Raw genomic sequence first — 15,933 nt, forward strand, 5'->3', positions numbered from 1 at the left:
TCTAATTCTCCAGTCAGTGTTTATTGTCTGTTTGCATTTATTACAGCCAATGAGAAGGTTGAAGCTATCAACAGTTGCCCAAGAAGCCAGGCCCAGATGGTAAGACATTTCAAAACTTTTCCCTGATTGAATAGATGGAAATAGCAAGAAAATAGAACCAAAGTGCACAGACATGTGTGAGGATTTGAAAAGTAAATATTTCACTCAGACTTCATTATTAAAGCATGTCATTTGACAGATTTCTAAATTCTGTTGTACCAGTGAAAGGTCATGTGCAAATTGTGCAATTGGTTATTCATTTGAACTTGGAGCTATGATTACATCTCACACACTGAGAGTGTCACACACCGAGAGTGCCATGCGCCGAGAGTGTCACGCGGCGAGGGTCACGCGCCGCAAGCGCCACGAGTGTCACGCGGCGAGAGCGGCGAGAGCGCCACGCGCCGAGAGTGCCATGCGCCGAGAGTGTCACGTGCCGAGAGCGCCACGAGTGTCACGCGCCGAGAGCGCCACGAGTGTCACGCGGCGAGAGTGCCACGCGCTGAGAGTGCCACGCGCCGAGAGTGCCACGATCCGAGAGTGCCACGCGTCGAGAGTGCCACGCGCCGAGAGTGCCACGCGTCGAGAGTGCCACGCGCCGAGAGTGCCACGCGCCGAGAGTGCCACGCGCCGAGAGTGCCACGCGGCGAGAGTGCCACGTGGCGAGAGTGCCACACGGCGAGAGTGCCACGCGCCGAGAGTGCCACGAGTGTCACACGCCCAGAGTGCCACGTGCCGAGAGTGCCACGTGCCGAGAGTGCCACGTGCCGAGAGTGCCACGCGCCGAGAGTGCCACGCGCCGAGAGTGCCACGCGCCGAGAGTGTCACACATTCGCACTGCGACCAGGGCGAACGCACGCATTCATAGAATTTTTTTTTCATAGAATTTACAGTGCAGAAGGAGGCCATTCGGCCCATCGAGTCTGCACCGGCTCTTGGAAAGACAACCTACTCAAGGTCCACACCTCCACCCTATCCCCATAACCCAGCAACCCCACCCAACACTATGGGCAATTTTGGACAATAAGGGCAATTTAGCATGGCCAATCCACCTAACCTGCACATCTTTGGACTGTGGGAGGAAACCGGAGCACCCGGAGGAAACCCGCGCACACACGGGGAGGATGTGCAGACTCCGCACAGACAGTGACGCAAGCCGGAATCGAACCTGGGACCCCGAAGCTGTGAAGCAATTGCGCTATCCACAATGCTACCGTGCTGCCATTCGCACTGCGACTTGGGCGAAAGCACGCATGCAACATGGCATAGGGCTGCAGGGGCCAGTGCGGAGCAAAAGAGGCCCCCACCATGAGAGGCCGGCCCGCCGATCGGTAGGGTCCGTTCATGGGCCAGGCCACTGTGGAGGACTCCCCCAGGGTCGGAACCCCCTCTCCGCACCAGGCCGCCCCAGACAGTGTGGATGCCGAGATCCCGCCGGGTAAGACTTGCTGTGAACGGCGCCGGCGGGACTCAGGCTCTTCTGGGCGGCTACTCGGCCCATCCTGGGTGGAGAACCGCCTGGGGGGGGCCGTGTAGAGCCGCCCCCGACCGGCGCCACGCCGATTGCGCCGGTGTCAATGGTGCCGATTCTCTGGTAACTGGAGAATCGGCGGACCGGTGTTGGGGCAATGTCCCGCGAATCGCCCCCAGCCCGGCGATTTCCGACCCGGCGTGGGCTGAGAGAATCCCGCCCGAGTCTGTCAATCACCAAGCGTGACTGAGTGTGTCAAATACTGAATGTGTCAAGCACTCAGCATGTCAAACACCGAGTGTGACCAAGTATGTCAGAAATCGAGAGTGTCAATGACCAAGTGTGTCAAGCACACTGGGCGCGATTCTCTGAAATGGAGACAGTGTTCGCGCCGTTGTGAACGCCGTCGAGGTTCACGACGGCGCGAAACGGCCCCTATCCAGACCGATTCAGGGCCCGAATATGGGCTAGGAGTGGCGCCGCGTCATTTACATGCGCCAGGCCTTGGCGCCGCGTAAAGGCGGCGCCGCATACATGACGCGGCCGGTGCCGCAAAACTGGCGCCACGCGCGCATGCGCGGGTTGGTCGGCGCAAACCCGCACATGCGTGGTTGCCGTCCTCCCCGAGCCCGCCCTGCAAGAAGATGTCCGACGGATCTTGTGGGGCTGCAGAAGAAAGGAGGTCCTCCTTCAGAGAGGCCAGCCCGACGATTGGTGGGCACCGATCGCGGGCCAGACCCCATTTGAGACCCCAGCCGGTGCAGGATCCCTCCTTGCCACCCCACAGGCCGCCCTCCCCAGCGTTCCCGCGCTGTTCCCGCCGGCAGCGACCAGGTGTGGACTGCGCCGGGGGGAACCCGCCGTTTTGGGCAGGCCGCTCGGCCCATCCGGCACTGAGAATCGGGGGGGTACCGGTGAATCGCCATCTTGGCTGTCTCGGGCGATTCACTGGACCGCGCCGCACAAAACGCGATTGTGCCGATCTGGCCGCTTCCATGAATCGCGGGAGGGTGTCGGACCGGCGTCGAGGGAAAATTTGGCGACCCAGGCGATTCTCTGAAACGGCGCGGGAGCAGAGAATCGCGCCCAGTGTGTGAATCACAGTGTGGCAGAGCAAGTCAAAGATCGAGTGCGTAAATCACTGAGTGTGGCCGAGCGTGTCAAACACAGAATGTGACCGAGTGTGTCAAATATCGAGTGTGACCTAGTGTGCCAAACACTGAGCATGTCAAACACTGTATGTGTTAATTACCGAATGTGTCAAACAGGAGTGTGTCAAACACAGGGGGCGAAATTCTCCCCCAATGGCGGGATGTCCGCCGACTGGCGCCAAAGCCGGCGCCAATCAGACGGGCATCGCGCCGGCCCAAAGGTGCGGAAGGCTCCGCATCTTTGGCGGCCTAGCCCCAACATTGAGGGGCTAGGCCGACGCCGGAGGGATTTCCGCCCCGCCAGCTGGCGGAAATGGCGTTTGTTTCCCCGCCGGCTGGCGCGGAAATGCGGCGCATGCGCGGGAGCGTCAGCGGCCGCTGTCAGTTTCCCGCGCATGCGCAGTGGGGAGAGTCTCTTCCGCCTCCGCCATGGTGGAGGCCGTAGCGGAGGCGGAAGGGAAAGAGTGCCCCCACGGCACAGGCCCGCCCGCGGATCGGTGGGCCCCGATCGCGGGCCAGGCCACCGTGGGGGCACCCCCCCGGGGTCAGATCGCCCCGCGCCCCCCCCCCAGGACCCCGGAGCCCGCCCACGCCGCCTGGTCCCGCCGGTAAATACCAGGTTTGATTTACGTCGGCGGGACAGGCAATTCCTGGGCGGGACTTCGTCCCATCCGGGCCGGAGAATCCAGCGGGGGGTCCCGCAAACCGGCGCGGACGGATTCCCGCCCCCGCCCAATCTCCGGGAGCGGAGAGTTCGGCGGGGGCGGGGGCGGGATTCACGGCGGCCAACGGCCATTCTCCGACCCGGCGGGAGGTCGGAGAATGACGCCCAGGGTGTGGCTGAGTGTGTAAATGACCAGAGCGTGACCGAGTGCATCAAACACCCAGTGTGACCGAGTGTGTCAAACACAAGTGTGACCGAGTGCATCAAATACCGAGTGTTGGTGAGGCCGCATCTGGAGTATTGTGTTCAGTTTTGGTCTCCTTACCTGAGAAAGGACATATTGGCACTGGAGGGAGTGCAGAGGAGATTCACTAGGTTGATCCCAGAGTTGAGGGGATTAGATTATGACGAGAGGTTGAGTAGACTGGGACTGTACTCATTGGAGTTTAGAAGGATGCGGGGGATCTTATTGAGACATATAAAATTATGAAGGGAATAGATAGGATAGATGCGGGCAGGTTGCTTCCACTGGTCGGGGAAAGCAGAACTAGGGGGCATAGCCTCAAAATAAGGGGAGGTAGATTTAGGACGGAGTGTAGGAGGAACTTCTTCACCCAAAGGGTTGTGAATCTCTGGAATTCCTTGCCCAGTGAAGCAGTTGAGGCTCCTTCTTTAAACGTTTTTAAGAAAAAGATAGATGCCTTTCTAAAGAATAAAGGGATTCTGGGATATGGGGCGCGATTGTCCACTCCCACGCCGGTTGGGAGAATCGCCTGGGCTGCCGAAATTTCCGGGGACCCCGGTCCAACGCCCTCCCGCGATTCTCCCAAGCGGCTGGAACGGGCCGGTCGTGTTTCGCGGGCCGCAGGCCGGAGAATCGTCGGAGACACCCAAAATGGCGATTCTCCGGCACCCCAGCGATTCTGAGGCCCGGATGGGTCGAGCGGCCAGGCCAAAACTGCGGGTTCCCCCCCAGCGCCGTCCACACCTGGTCACTACAGTCGTGGGCGGTGCGTGAATGCTGGGGGGGGCGGCCTGTGGGGGGGGGGCGAGGGGGGATCCTACACCAGGCTTCACCTTGAATGTGGGGTGGCCCGCGATCGGTGCCCACCGATCGTCGGGCCATCCTCTCTGAAGAAGGACCTCCTTCCTTCCGCGGCCCCGCAAGATCCGTCCCTCATCTTCTTGTGGGGCAGATTTGGACAGGACGACAACCACGCATGCGCGGATGACGTCCGTTATGCTGCGCCGGCCGCGTCATCTATGCGGCGCCGCTTTTACGCAGGCGACAAGGCATGGCGCGGGTAGATGACGCGGCCCCGATACTGGCCCATTGTCAGGGCCTGAATCAATCGGGACCGGGGCCGTTCCGCGCCGTCGTGAACCTCGACGGCGTTCACGACGGCGCGGCCACTTCGGCGTAGGGGTGGAGAATCCCGCCCATGGTGTACGGGCCGGAGAGTGGAGCTGAGTCCACAAAGATCAGCCATGATCTCATTAAATGGCGGAGCAGGCTCGAGGGGCCAGATGGCCTACTCCTGTTCCTAATTCTTATGTTCTTATGTAACCAAGCATGTCAAACGCCGAGTGTGTTTAAATTATCTTTGAACCAGTGTATGGACAGGGTGCCACATGTTTTTTGATTGGAGTCCAGTACCAATAGTGTTTCAGGCCAACATTATGGCCAGTTATTTTCTCCTTGGCCTTTTATATATAGACACAGGAGTCATGCTGCTACTCACACATGGTGGAATAAACAGCTACAGATCATTGCTTTGTCAGAGACTAGCCATTCATATAAGACACAGAAGTCACTTCTTGGATGCTTTGTAGCTGAGTGGAGATTAGCAAAGACATTCTTATTAAATAAATTTGAATTCATTTTTATGCATTTCATAACCAGCCAGATAATGCCCTGGCTATTTGCTCCCAGATGATTCATATTGTGCCTAGTTCTAGTTTGCACTTTGTCTTGAGGGAAAGCAGGCAGTGCTAGAACCTATTTGCTTACTGAGATACTGAGGGAGTGCTGCACTGCTGGAGGTCTTGGGTGGGATTCTCTGTTGGCCGATGCAGGAATCGGAAAACGCGATTGGGCGGAAAATAGGTTCCGACGCCAAAATCGCGGTGGGTGCCGATTTGACAGCAAATCGCAATTCTCTGTCACCGTGACAGCGGCGTCAATGTGTTCCAGAATGCACGAACAGCAAACACCATTCGCTTATCTTTAGCGGGCCCGACATGGTATTCTCCAGGGCCTTCACGATTCTCCCCCTCCGATGGGCCAAGTACCCGGCGGCGCAGTTCACATGTGCATTTAAAAATCGTGAAAAAACCGTCATGGCTTTTGAGGGAGAGATAGAGGAGGTAGGGCATGGAGGGGAGCGACTGGGCTGCCAGGACAGACAATGGGCGAGCTGGCTGGGGTGGGGTGTCACTGCCAGGGCCGGGGGAGGGTGAAGGGGGAACAGACGGAGTGGTCAGGGTGACCCCTCCCCACGGACTTGGGGCGGTGCCCAGGCACGGACTGTCTTTAAGGCAGCCTGCAAGGCAGCCATCTTGCGGTGCATCCATCTTGGTCCCTGGTTCTGCAGAGTGTCAGCGGTCGTTTAGGTCACCCCTATCCAGCCTCTGCCCCCCCCCCCCCACCACCCCCCACCCCCAACCACCACCACCAGGCTGTCACCCGCGGACTTGGGTCACTGTGTGTGCGGAGTCTGCACGTTCTCCCCGTGTCTGTGTGGGTTTCCTCCGGGTGCTCCGGTTTCCTCCCACAGTCCAAAGATGTGAAGTTAGGTGGATTGGCCATTCTAACTTGCCCCTTAATGTCCAAAGGGCTGGGTGGGGTTACTGGGTTACGGGGATAGGGTGGAGGTGTGGTCTTAGGTAGGGTGCTCTTTCCAAGGGCCAGTGCAGACTTGATGGGCTGAATGGCCTCCTTCACTGTAAATTCTATGGCCGGGATTCTCCCTTCTGGGGACTAAGTCCCCATGCCAGCGGGAAAACCGGCACCAACGACTCCGGCATCAACGGGCCCCCAAGGTGAGGAATTGTCACCTGTCTTGGGGGCTTGGTGGATGCCGGAGGGGTTGGCACCGATCCAGCTGGCGCCGAAGTGACGGCGCGAGTTTGCGCATGCGCCGAAGGGCCAGCGTGATCTCACACATGCGCGGAACCGCCGGCCATGGCGGAGCCCTACAGATTCGGCGCGGAAGGAAGAAGTGCCCCCACGGAACAGGCCCGCCCGCAGATCGGTGCACCCCGATCGCGGGCTAGGCCACTGAGCCCTGCGCCCCCCCAAGGACCGCCGCCGCCGACTTATCTGCCAGGTCCTGCCGTGTGGGACCATACATAGCCGGCGGCTGGGCGGGATTCGCGCCGCCCACCGGGATTCTCCATCCCGGTGGGGGGGGGTCGGAGAATCCCGCCCTTCGTGTTTCATTTTACATTTTGTGAGAATAGTTATCAGGGCGGGATTCTCTGACCTGAGTGTTGATGTCGTCGTAAAAGTCGTCGCATTTCCCAACGGCGTCAACGTGGCCTCAGGAGCAGCAATCCTGGCCCCTACAGGGTTAGTTGGGAGCCGCAGGCCTGCGCATGCGCAGTGGGACCGGCGCGATTTCCAAGCATGCACGGTGTCTCCCTTCTCCTCGCTGGCCCCGGCGCAACATGGCGCAGCGCTACAGGGGCTGGAGCGGAAGAAAGAAGGCCCCCTGCCCGAGAGGCCGGCCCGCTGATCGGTGGGCTCCGATCGCGGGCCATGCCACAGCGGAGGCCACCCCCGAGGTCGGACCCCCCTCCCTCCCCACAGGCCGCCCCCGGATCGTTCCACGCCGAGGTCCCGCCAGGTAAGACGAGGGTAGAACAATGCCGGTGAGACTTTTTTTTTATTTTTATGGCCGCTAGGCCCATCCCGGGCGGAGAATTACCTGGGGGGGGGCCCATAGAGCGGCCCCCGACCGACGCCAATGGCGCCGATTCTCCGCCCTCCGGTGAATCGCGTCCCGCCGTCGGGGCGGCGTGGCGCGATACGCGCCGGTCGCGCGATTCTCCGGCCCGGCCCTGGGGTGAGAGATTCCCGCTCCCAGTGTCTGTTTGTTAATATCAGCGGGATCCAATCAGATCAGCTGAAGTAGATTGGGGAATTTGAAATTGAATTAAGTTTGAACCAAAGGCATTTACAGTTCCTGACTGCAGGAATCAAATTTCAATTCACCCAGATCCGGCCCCCGCCCACAATGCTGGCCGCCCCCTCCAGGAATAATTGGAAGATTCGCTGATCACACTGGTTCAGGAAAACATTTCAAATTGTGGTTACTTTCCGAGGCTCACAGGCACCGCTCGGCATGTTTTACAATATTTTCATGTCAAAAAATAATTAATTGCCGAAGGAACTGGTTAGGGTTCAGTGGAGACTATGAAAGCTATTTTCAGTGACTTTGAACCGGATTACTCACAGCAGGAGGACTGAGACACTTTTCCAAAATGCCTATTTTGGTGATAAATCTGTCTTTATCTCTATTGATAAATCTTTGCCAGGTTACTGCTCCTAAACACTTATTGGAAAAAATGGAACAATTATCATTCTGTCAAAGGTTCCTGATTAGGCTGGATCATGGAGGGCGTGATATTCCGGCCGTGTCCGGCCTAAACCGGAGCAGGACGGCCGGTCCTTCCCGGGAAAGGCCGACCGGACCTTTCGAGACGCCACAATTGGGTGGGACCCAGTCTTGCATGGCTAAGCGAGTTTAAGAACCCACTTGGCTGTGCTGACGCTGGACCTATCATCCACCCGGCATCAATTAGTCTCGCCGGGAAGACCCAGCTGGGCGCCATTCAGTACTGGTCCCCACTAATGGGGACCAGGCAGAATGGTACCTTTGGGGGGGGGGGGGGTCTCCCTGGTGATCGAAGGCCATGGGTGGTCGGCATCCGGGAAGGGTGGCACCCTGGCGCTGCTGGTATTACCTGGGCACCTTGGCACTGCCAGAGTTGGCAATGCCATGCTGCCACGCTGGCATTGTGCCCTCGCCAGGGATCAGGCTGGTATGTGATGGGTTGAGGGGGAGGGGGGCAAGGACCCCCCAAAAGGTGAGTTGGGGCATTGGGGGTCTAGGGGTTGCTTCGGGGGGGGGGGGGGGGGGAATCAAGAGTTCTGAGCACCATTTAAAAATGACGCCCAATCTCTTCCTGCACTGAGGAGCTCTGCTCGACTCTTTAGTACAGGAAATTACCCTAAGTGCGGCCTAGGGCAGGCTGCTACAAGCACCGGGAGCGACCCCGCTAATGCCATCCAGAACGGACTCTAATTTATTTTGATTAGACTGCGCTAAAATGTAGTTTAGTTTTCTGAGTCTGCAAATGAATTTTAGCTGACCCGAACCGAACCAGTGCAAATTCAAGTGCATTTTGGATGCAATTTCTCTGTCAGTGTCCAGCAGGGAGATTTCTTGTCATGCCGATGCTTTTTACACATTTGCAATGAAGGAAAACAGTTTGAACTCTGGTTAAGTGGAGTCGACCTGTGCATCTCGCTGGGAGAATGGTGCAGATTAACTGGGGACAAAAGCGTTTGCCAGAAAAAACCTTCACTTAGTAACCCCCTTTGGAATATTGCCCTTTCCTTTTGTCATTCATGGATTTGTGCAGATATTTGATTTTAAACAAGAAAATTGTAGTTAATGTTCATCCGAACTCAATTGGTGATTTTGTTGTGATAAAAGCCAAGATTAAAATATTTTTTTTTAATACGATGGGATCTTTTTATTGCTTCGTTTTCAGTCCCAGCTGACAGTTAAGTCACTGCTGCTTCCCATCATTACCTCTCCTCAGGTTTGAACTGCATTATTTTACCCAGTTATGATTTCTGGATGTTTTTGTACACTTTGCTGACTCGACAGAACACAGTGCAGCTCTGGTCCTGGCTAAAGGTTCAGTATTTATCGAAGTTGACCCGAGCCAGCCGGCGCTCCGAGTGCTCCGCTTGCTTCTGGACACTTGATTCAGGATCCACTCCAGCCATTTGAGCACAAGACAGAGACGGATTCTCCCACTGCAGTACTGAGGGAGTGCTGCACTGTCAGAGGGTCAGTACTGAGGGAGTGCTGCACTGTCAGAGGGTCAGTACTGAGGGAGTGCTGTACTGTCAGAGGGTCAGTACTGAGGGAGTGCTGCGCTGTCAAAGGGTCAGTACTGAGGGAGTGCTGCACTGTCAGAGGGTCAGTACTGAGGGAGTGCTGCACTGTCAGAGGGTCAGTACTGAGGGAGTGCTGTACTGTCAGAGGGTCAGTACTGAGGGAGTGCTGCATTGTCAGAGCGTCAGTACTGAGGGAGTGCTGCACTGTCAGAGGGTCAGTACTGAGGGAGTGCTGCACTGTCAAAGGGTCAGTACTGAGGGAGTGCTGCACTGTCAGAGGGTCAGTACTGAGCGAGTACTGCACTGTCAAAGGGTCAGTACTGAGGGAGTGCTGCACTGTCAAAGGGTCAGTACTGAGGGAGTGCTGCAATGTCAAAGGGTCAGTACTGAAGGAGTGCTGCACTGTCAAAGGGCCAGTACTGAGGGAACGCTGCACTGCCAGAGGGTCAGTACTGAGGGAGTGCTGCACTGTCATAGGGTCAGTACTGAGGGAACACTGCACTCTCAGAGGGTCAGTACTGAGGGAGTGCTGCACTGTCAAAGGGTCAGTACTGAGAGAGTGCTGCACTGTCAGAGGGTCAGTACTAAGGGAGTACGGCAATGTCAGAGGATCAGTACTGAGGGAGTGCTGCACTGTCAGAAGGTCAGTACTGAGGGAGTGCCGCATTGTCAGGATCAATACTGAGGGAGTGCTGCACTGTCAGAAGGTCAGTACTAAAGGAGTGCCGCACTGTCAGGGGGTCAGTTCTGAAGGAGTGCCGCACTGTCAGAGGGTCAGTACTGACGGAGTGCTCCATTGTCGGAGTGTCAATACTGAGGGAGTTGATGTGTTAGGCAGGTTGGTTCGATGTGGACTGCACTCGATGCAGGGAAGTTAGAAACAGACGTCTAACACAGGAGAAGATCCAACACTGTTTTATTCAACTAGATGAACTGCTGCACATAGTCAGCTGTGGGTCGACACTGTACTGATCTGACTAGTGACCTTGTAGTAGCCTGACCAGACTTACTAGCTACCGCATGGTGTTTGCACTGTGCTAGCTCGTGGACTCTTGACTGTCTCAGTAGCTGGCTCCCGAGAGAGCGGAAAACCTCGTGCCCTCTGGCTTTATCACCTGTCTGGTGATTGGCTGTGCTGTGTTGTAGGGCAGCACGGTAGCATTGTGGATAGAACAATTGCTTCACAGCTCCAGGGTCCCAGGTTCAATTCCGGCTTGGGTCGCTGTCTGTGCGGAGTCTGCACATCCTCCCCGTGTGTGCGTGGGTTTTCTCCGGGTGCTCCTGTTTCCTCCCACAGTCCAAAGATGTGCAGGTTAGGTGGATTGGCCATGATAAATTGCACTTAGTGTCCAAAATTACCCTTAGTGTTGGGTGGGGTTACTGGGTTATGGGGATAGGGTGGAGGTGTTGACCTTGGGTAGGGTGCTCTTTCCAAGAGCCGGTGCAGACTCGATGGGCCGAATGGCCTCCTTCTGCACTGTAAATTCTATGATCTATGTATGCTTACTGGTCATCCTATGTGTCAATCACTGCCTGTCTGCATCTCATTATATACATGAGTGGATATTATGACATCTCCCCTTTTTTTTTTGAGTTAAATAAATACTGAGGTGTGTATAATATGCCTGACTATATATAAACAGTGATTGAACAAACGTATATACATGGGAAAGTGTCGATAGTGCAGATACATGGCAAACTAAGCAATATTTACAAGAGTTAAGTCGATGGATTCAGTCACAAAAATTTACAAAAGTTAAGTCGACAGATTCAGTCTTTGTGGCGGGCGACGAATTCTTGTCGATCGCCGCAAAGGTGGATCAGGAGCCGCTTGCACGTGGAGAGGTGGGCTCGCTGCCATTGCGGTGGACTGGTGGGCCGGCAGGATCACTGGCAGATCGGTGGCCTCGTGGCAGGGTACGTCCAGAGGAAGCATGATAGCCGGCGGAGCACTGCGGTCAGGTGGTGGGCGTGGAACTCTTCGCAATGCCCGTCTGTTGCGCCGTAGCAGGGAGCCATCAGCCATGCGAACAATGAAAGACCTCGGGGCAACCTGTTTGACAACAACAGCTGTGGCTGACCAACCGCCCTCAGGCAACTGGACGCGAACATGATCGGCTGGAGCCAGCTCAGGTAAATCCGTGGCATGAGCATCATATGTGGCCTTCTGTTGGGCCCGGGGCTGCTGCACTTTGTAGTACCGTGAGGTGGTCAAGGTCTGGAACATGGATGGCTGGAACTGTGGTCCTCAGAGTGCGATTCATGAGCATCTGCGCTGGAGACAACCCAGTGGACAGTGGGATTGCCCTGTATGCCAGCATTGCCAGGTTGAAGTTGGAGTCTGAGTCTGCAGCTTTGCACAGCAACCGCTTGACAATATGGACCCCTTTCTCGGCCTTCCCGTTTGATTGCGGGTAGTGGGGACTGGAGGTAACGTGACGGAAGTTGTAGGACTGTGCAAAATCAGACCATTCTTGGCTGTAAAAGCATGGACCATTGTCGCTCATTACCATGAGCGGTATCCCATGCCTAGCGAACATCTTTGCAGGCTTTGATGACCACCTTCAATGTGAGGTTGGACAGTTTCACCACTTCTGGGTAACTGGAGAAGTAATCGACCAGGAGTACGAAGTTCTACACCTACTTTGGACCACGGAGAGGTCACAATCTCGTGCTGTTGCAGTGTTTCCTTGGGTTGAGCCGGTTGAAACTTCTGACAGGTGGGGCAGTTGAGGACCGTGTTGGCAATATCCTGGTTAATGCCCAGCCAGTAAACCGCCTCCCGAGCTCTGCGTCGGCATTTCTCGACTCCAAGGTGACCCTCATGGAGTTGACCCAGCACCATAGCCTGCATGCTTTGAGGAATGACGATCCTGTCAAGTTTCAGAAGGATTCCCTTCACAACCGTCAGCTCACCTTTAACATTAAAGAATTTGGGGACATTGTCCCTTTTGCCAGCCATGGGTAAGGTGCTGCCTCACACGCTGCAGTAAATGATCCTTGGCCGTTTCCTCACGGATTTGGACCACCCGTTCATCAGAGGCTGGAAGGTTGGTGGCACACAATTGCACTTGCGCTTCTATGTGGCAGATGAAGTCACTTTGTTCACACGGTGTGGTAATGGACCTGGAGAGGGCATCTGCAATGATCAGCTCTTTGCCTGGCGTGTAGCCAAGTACGAAGTCATAGCGGCGGAGTCGAAGAAGTATTCGCTGTAACCGAGGTGTCATGTCATTTAAATCCTTCTGGATTATGTGGACTAAACGCCTGTGGTCTGTTTCCACCGTGAATTTCAGCAGGCCGTAAACGTAGTCATGAAACTTGACTATTCCTTTCAGGAGACCCAGACACTCCTTTTTGATCTGGGCATACCGTTGCTCAGTGGGTGTCATAGCCTTGGAGACATATGCCACTGGAACCCAGGACGAGGAGTCATCTCGCTGGAGGAGCACCGCCCCAATGCTGTCCTGGCTTGCATCAGTTGATATCTTGGTGTCCTTGGTTGGGTCGAAGAACGCTAGAACTGGGGCTGTGGTGAGCTTTGCCGTCAGCTCATGCCATTCCGCTTCATGTGTGGGCAGCCACTGGAATTCCGTCGACTTCTTGACGAGATGGCGGAGGGCCGTGGTGCGGGATGCCATATTGGGAATGAATTTCCTGAGAAAGTTGACCATCCCGACGAAGCGGAGGACCGCCTTCTTGTCCCCCGGAGTCTTCATGGCGTTGATCGCCAAGACCTTGTCGGCGTCTGGCCGCACACCCTGCCACGAGATGTGGTTGCCTGGAAACTTTATATCAGATTGACCAAATGAGCACTTAGCCCTGTTGAGCTGGAGACCATGTTCATGAATTCGCTGGAAGACCTGCTTGAGGCGAGCAATGTGTTCCTGGGGCGTTGTGGACTAGATGATCATGTCGTCCAAGTATACTCATACCCCCTCGATGCCCTCCATCATCTGCTCCATGATGCGATGAAACATTTCGGAGGCAGATATGATACCGAAAGGCATGCGGTTGTAACAGTAGCGGCCGAACGGGGTGTTGAACGTGCACAGCTTGCGACTGGACGCATCCAGCTGTATTTGCCAAAAACCCCGAGAGGTGTCCAGCTTAGTGAAGAATTTGGCATGAGCCATCTCACTGGTTAACTCTTCACGCTTCGGGATTGGGTAGTGCTCCCGCATGATGTTGCGGTTTAGATCCTTGGGACCAATGCAAATGCGGAGCTCCCCTGATGGCTTCTTTACGCAGACCATGGAGCTGACCCAGTCTGTTGGTTCCGTGACCTTCGAGATGATGCCCTGGTCTTGGAGGTCCTGTAGTTGCTTTTTCAGACGATCCTTGAGGGGCGCCGGCACCTGGTGTGGTGCATGGATTACAGGGGTGGTGTTCGGCTTGAGTAGTATTTTGTATCGGTACGGGAGCATGCCCATTCCATCGAATACACTGTGGTGCTGCGTGATAATGTCGTCTATGTCGGCTTGCAAATTTCCATCAGGCGAGGCCGTCGCCGGTGACGATAACATGGTGTGGACTCGCTGAACCAGGTTCAGAAGCTTGCAGGCACGAGCACCGAGCAGGGACGTCCTGTCAGTCCTGACAATTTCAAATCGTAACGTTGCTTTGATTGCCTTGTTGGATACCCCTAGTTGACACGAGCCACTGGCAGCTATGGCATTGCCATTGTAGTCAAGGAGCTGGCAGGCCAGTGGAAGAATGCTTGGTCGGATGGTGTCAAGGTCAGATTGTGAGATGAGGTTCGCAGACCCGCCGGTGTCCAGTTTAAATCGGATGCGAGCCTTGTTAACTGTGAGGACAGCACACCACTCGTCGTCGGGATCCATACTGAGGATCGAGAGGCGTTGCGCAGGTGTGGTGTAGGCCAGCTCATGTGTGGTTATGATGCCCACCCGATGTGGAGACTTGAGGCACTCAGCATCAGGGTCCGTTGGGCTGTTGGGATCAGAATCTGGCATGCCTTGTTGTATTGAGCGGATACTTCTGCGCCGCAGCTGGGATCGCTGGCTGCTGAGCGGTGGAGCGGATCTGCAGAGGGCTGAGTAGTGGCCAGGCTTGCCACACTGGAGACATCGGCGTCCTCGTGCTGGACATTGCCACTTTAAATGGGCGGAGCCACAATTCGGACACATCATGACGCTGACGTCGGCGCGATCCGTGCGCCATCGCGCATGCGCAGTGCGGTCGGCCGACGTATGTACCTGCGCAGTCGGGTATTCAGTCTCGACGTCCACTCGGTCATGGCGCACATGCGCAGGGATCCGAGAAAAGCGTGCAAAACGGCCACTCTCTTCGATGCTCAGGCCCTGCATCTGTGCAATGGCCTGCACCCTTTCTGCCTTGTGGGAGGCCAGTTTTGCAGTTTCTGCCGCCCTGATGTGGGAGTAACGATTCTTGGCATGCTCATGGACAACGCACATCTCGATAGCAACAGAGAGGGTCAACTGTTTGATTTTAAGGAGCTGCTGCCGCAGGGAATAGGAGTGGACCACGAAAACGATCTGATCCCGGATCATGGAATCAGCCGTTGAGTCATAGTGACATGACTGCGCGAGGATGCAGAGATGGGTCAAGAAGGACTGAAAAGGTTCATCCTTACCCTGAAGCCACTGCTGGAAGATGTACCGTTAAAAGCTCTCGTTCACCTCAATGTCGCAGTGGCTGTCGAACTTCAGCAGGACTGTTTTGAATTTCGTTTTGTCTTTGCCGTCGGCGAATGTAAACGAATTGTAGATATGGATGGCGTGGTCCCCCGCAGTGGAGAGAAATAGTGCGATCTTCCTGGCATCCGATGCTGCCTCGAGGTCGGAGGCTTCGATGTACAAGAGGAACTTTTGCTTGAAGATTTTCCAGTTGGCGCCGAGTTTGCCGGAGATGCAGAGTTGCGGAGGAGGCTGGATGTTTTCCATTTCGCTGGATGGCTTCTTGCTGGTCGATGCTGATTCACTCGAGGTAGGTCCGTCAAGATCAATATCACTCTGGTATCATGATGTGTTAGGCAGATTGGTTCGATGTGGACTGCACTCGATGCAGGGAAGTTAGAAACAGACGTCTGCTACAGGAGAAGATCCAACACTGTTTTATTCAACTAGATGAACTGCTGTACATATTCAGCTGTGGGTCGACACTATACTGATCTGACTAGTGACCTTGTAGTAGCCTGACCAGACTTACTAGCTATCGCATGGTGTTTGCAGTGTGCTAGCTCATGGACTCTGACTGTCTCAGTAGCTGGGTCCCGAGAGAGCGGGAAACCTAGTACCCTCTGGCTTTATAGTGGTAGTGTCCTGTCTGGTGATTGGCTGTGCTGTGTTGTATGCTTACTGGTCATCCTATGTGTCAATCACTGCCTGTCTGCATCTCATTATATACATGAGTGGATATTATGACAGGAGTGTTGCATTGTCAGAGGGTCAGTACTGAGGAAGCGCTGCACTGTCAGAGGTCAGTACTG

At 55.5% G+C, this 15,933-nt stretch overlaps 1 protein-coding gene across 15 annotated transcripts in view; it reads left to right on the plus strand.

Annotated features, from left to right (window-relative positions):
- nav3 (neuron navigator 3) overlaps positions 1–15,933 on the plus strand; it is a 1,340,243-nt gene that overhangs the window by 904,788 nt on the left and 419,522 nt on the right. For all 15 annotated transcript variants that reach the window (XM_072484719.1, XM_072484722.1, XM_072484724.1 and 12 more), the window contains one exon: positions 47–99. In XM_072484719.1, coding sequence (XP_072340820.1) covers positions 47–99 — 53 coding nt within the window. The remainder of the gene's footprint in view (positions 1–46; positions 100–15,933) is intronic.

The sequence above is a fragment of the Scyliorhinus torazame genome, chromosome 19, assembly GCF_047496885.1.
Source record: "Scyliorhinus torazame isolate Kashiwa2021f chromosome 19, sScyTor2.1, whole genome shotgun sequence".
Lineage (NCBI taxonomy): Eukaryota > Metazoa > Chordata > Chondrichthyes > Carcharhiniformes > Scyliorhinidae > Scyliorhinus > Scyliorhinus torazame.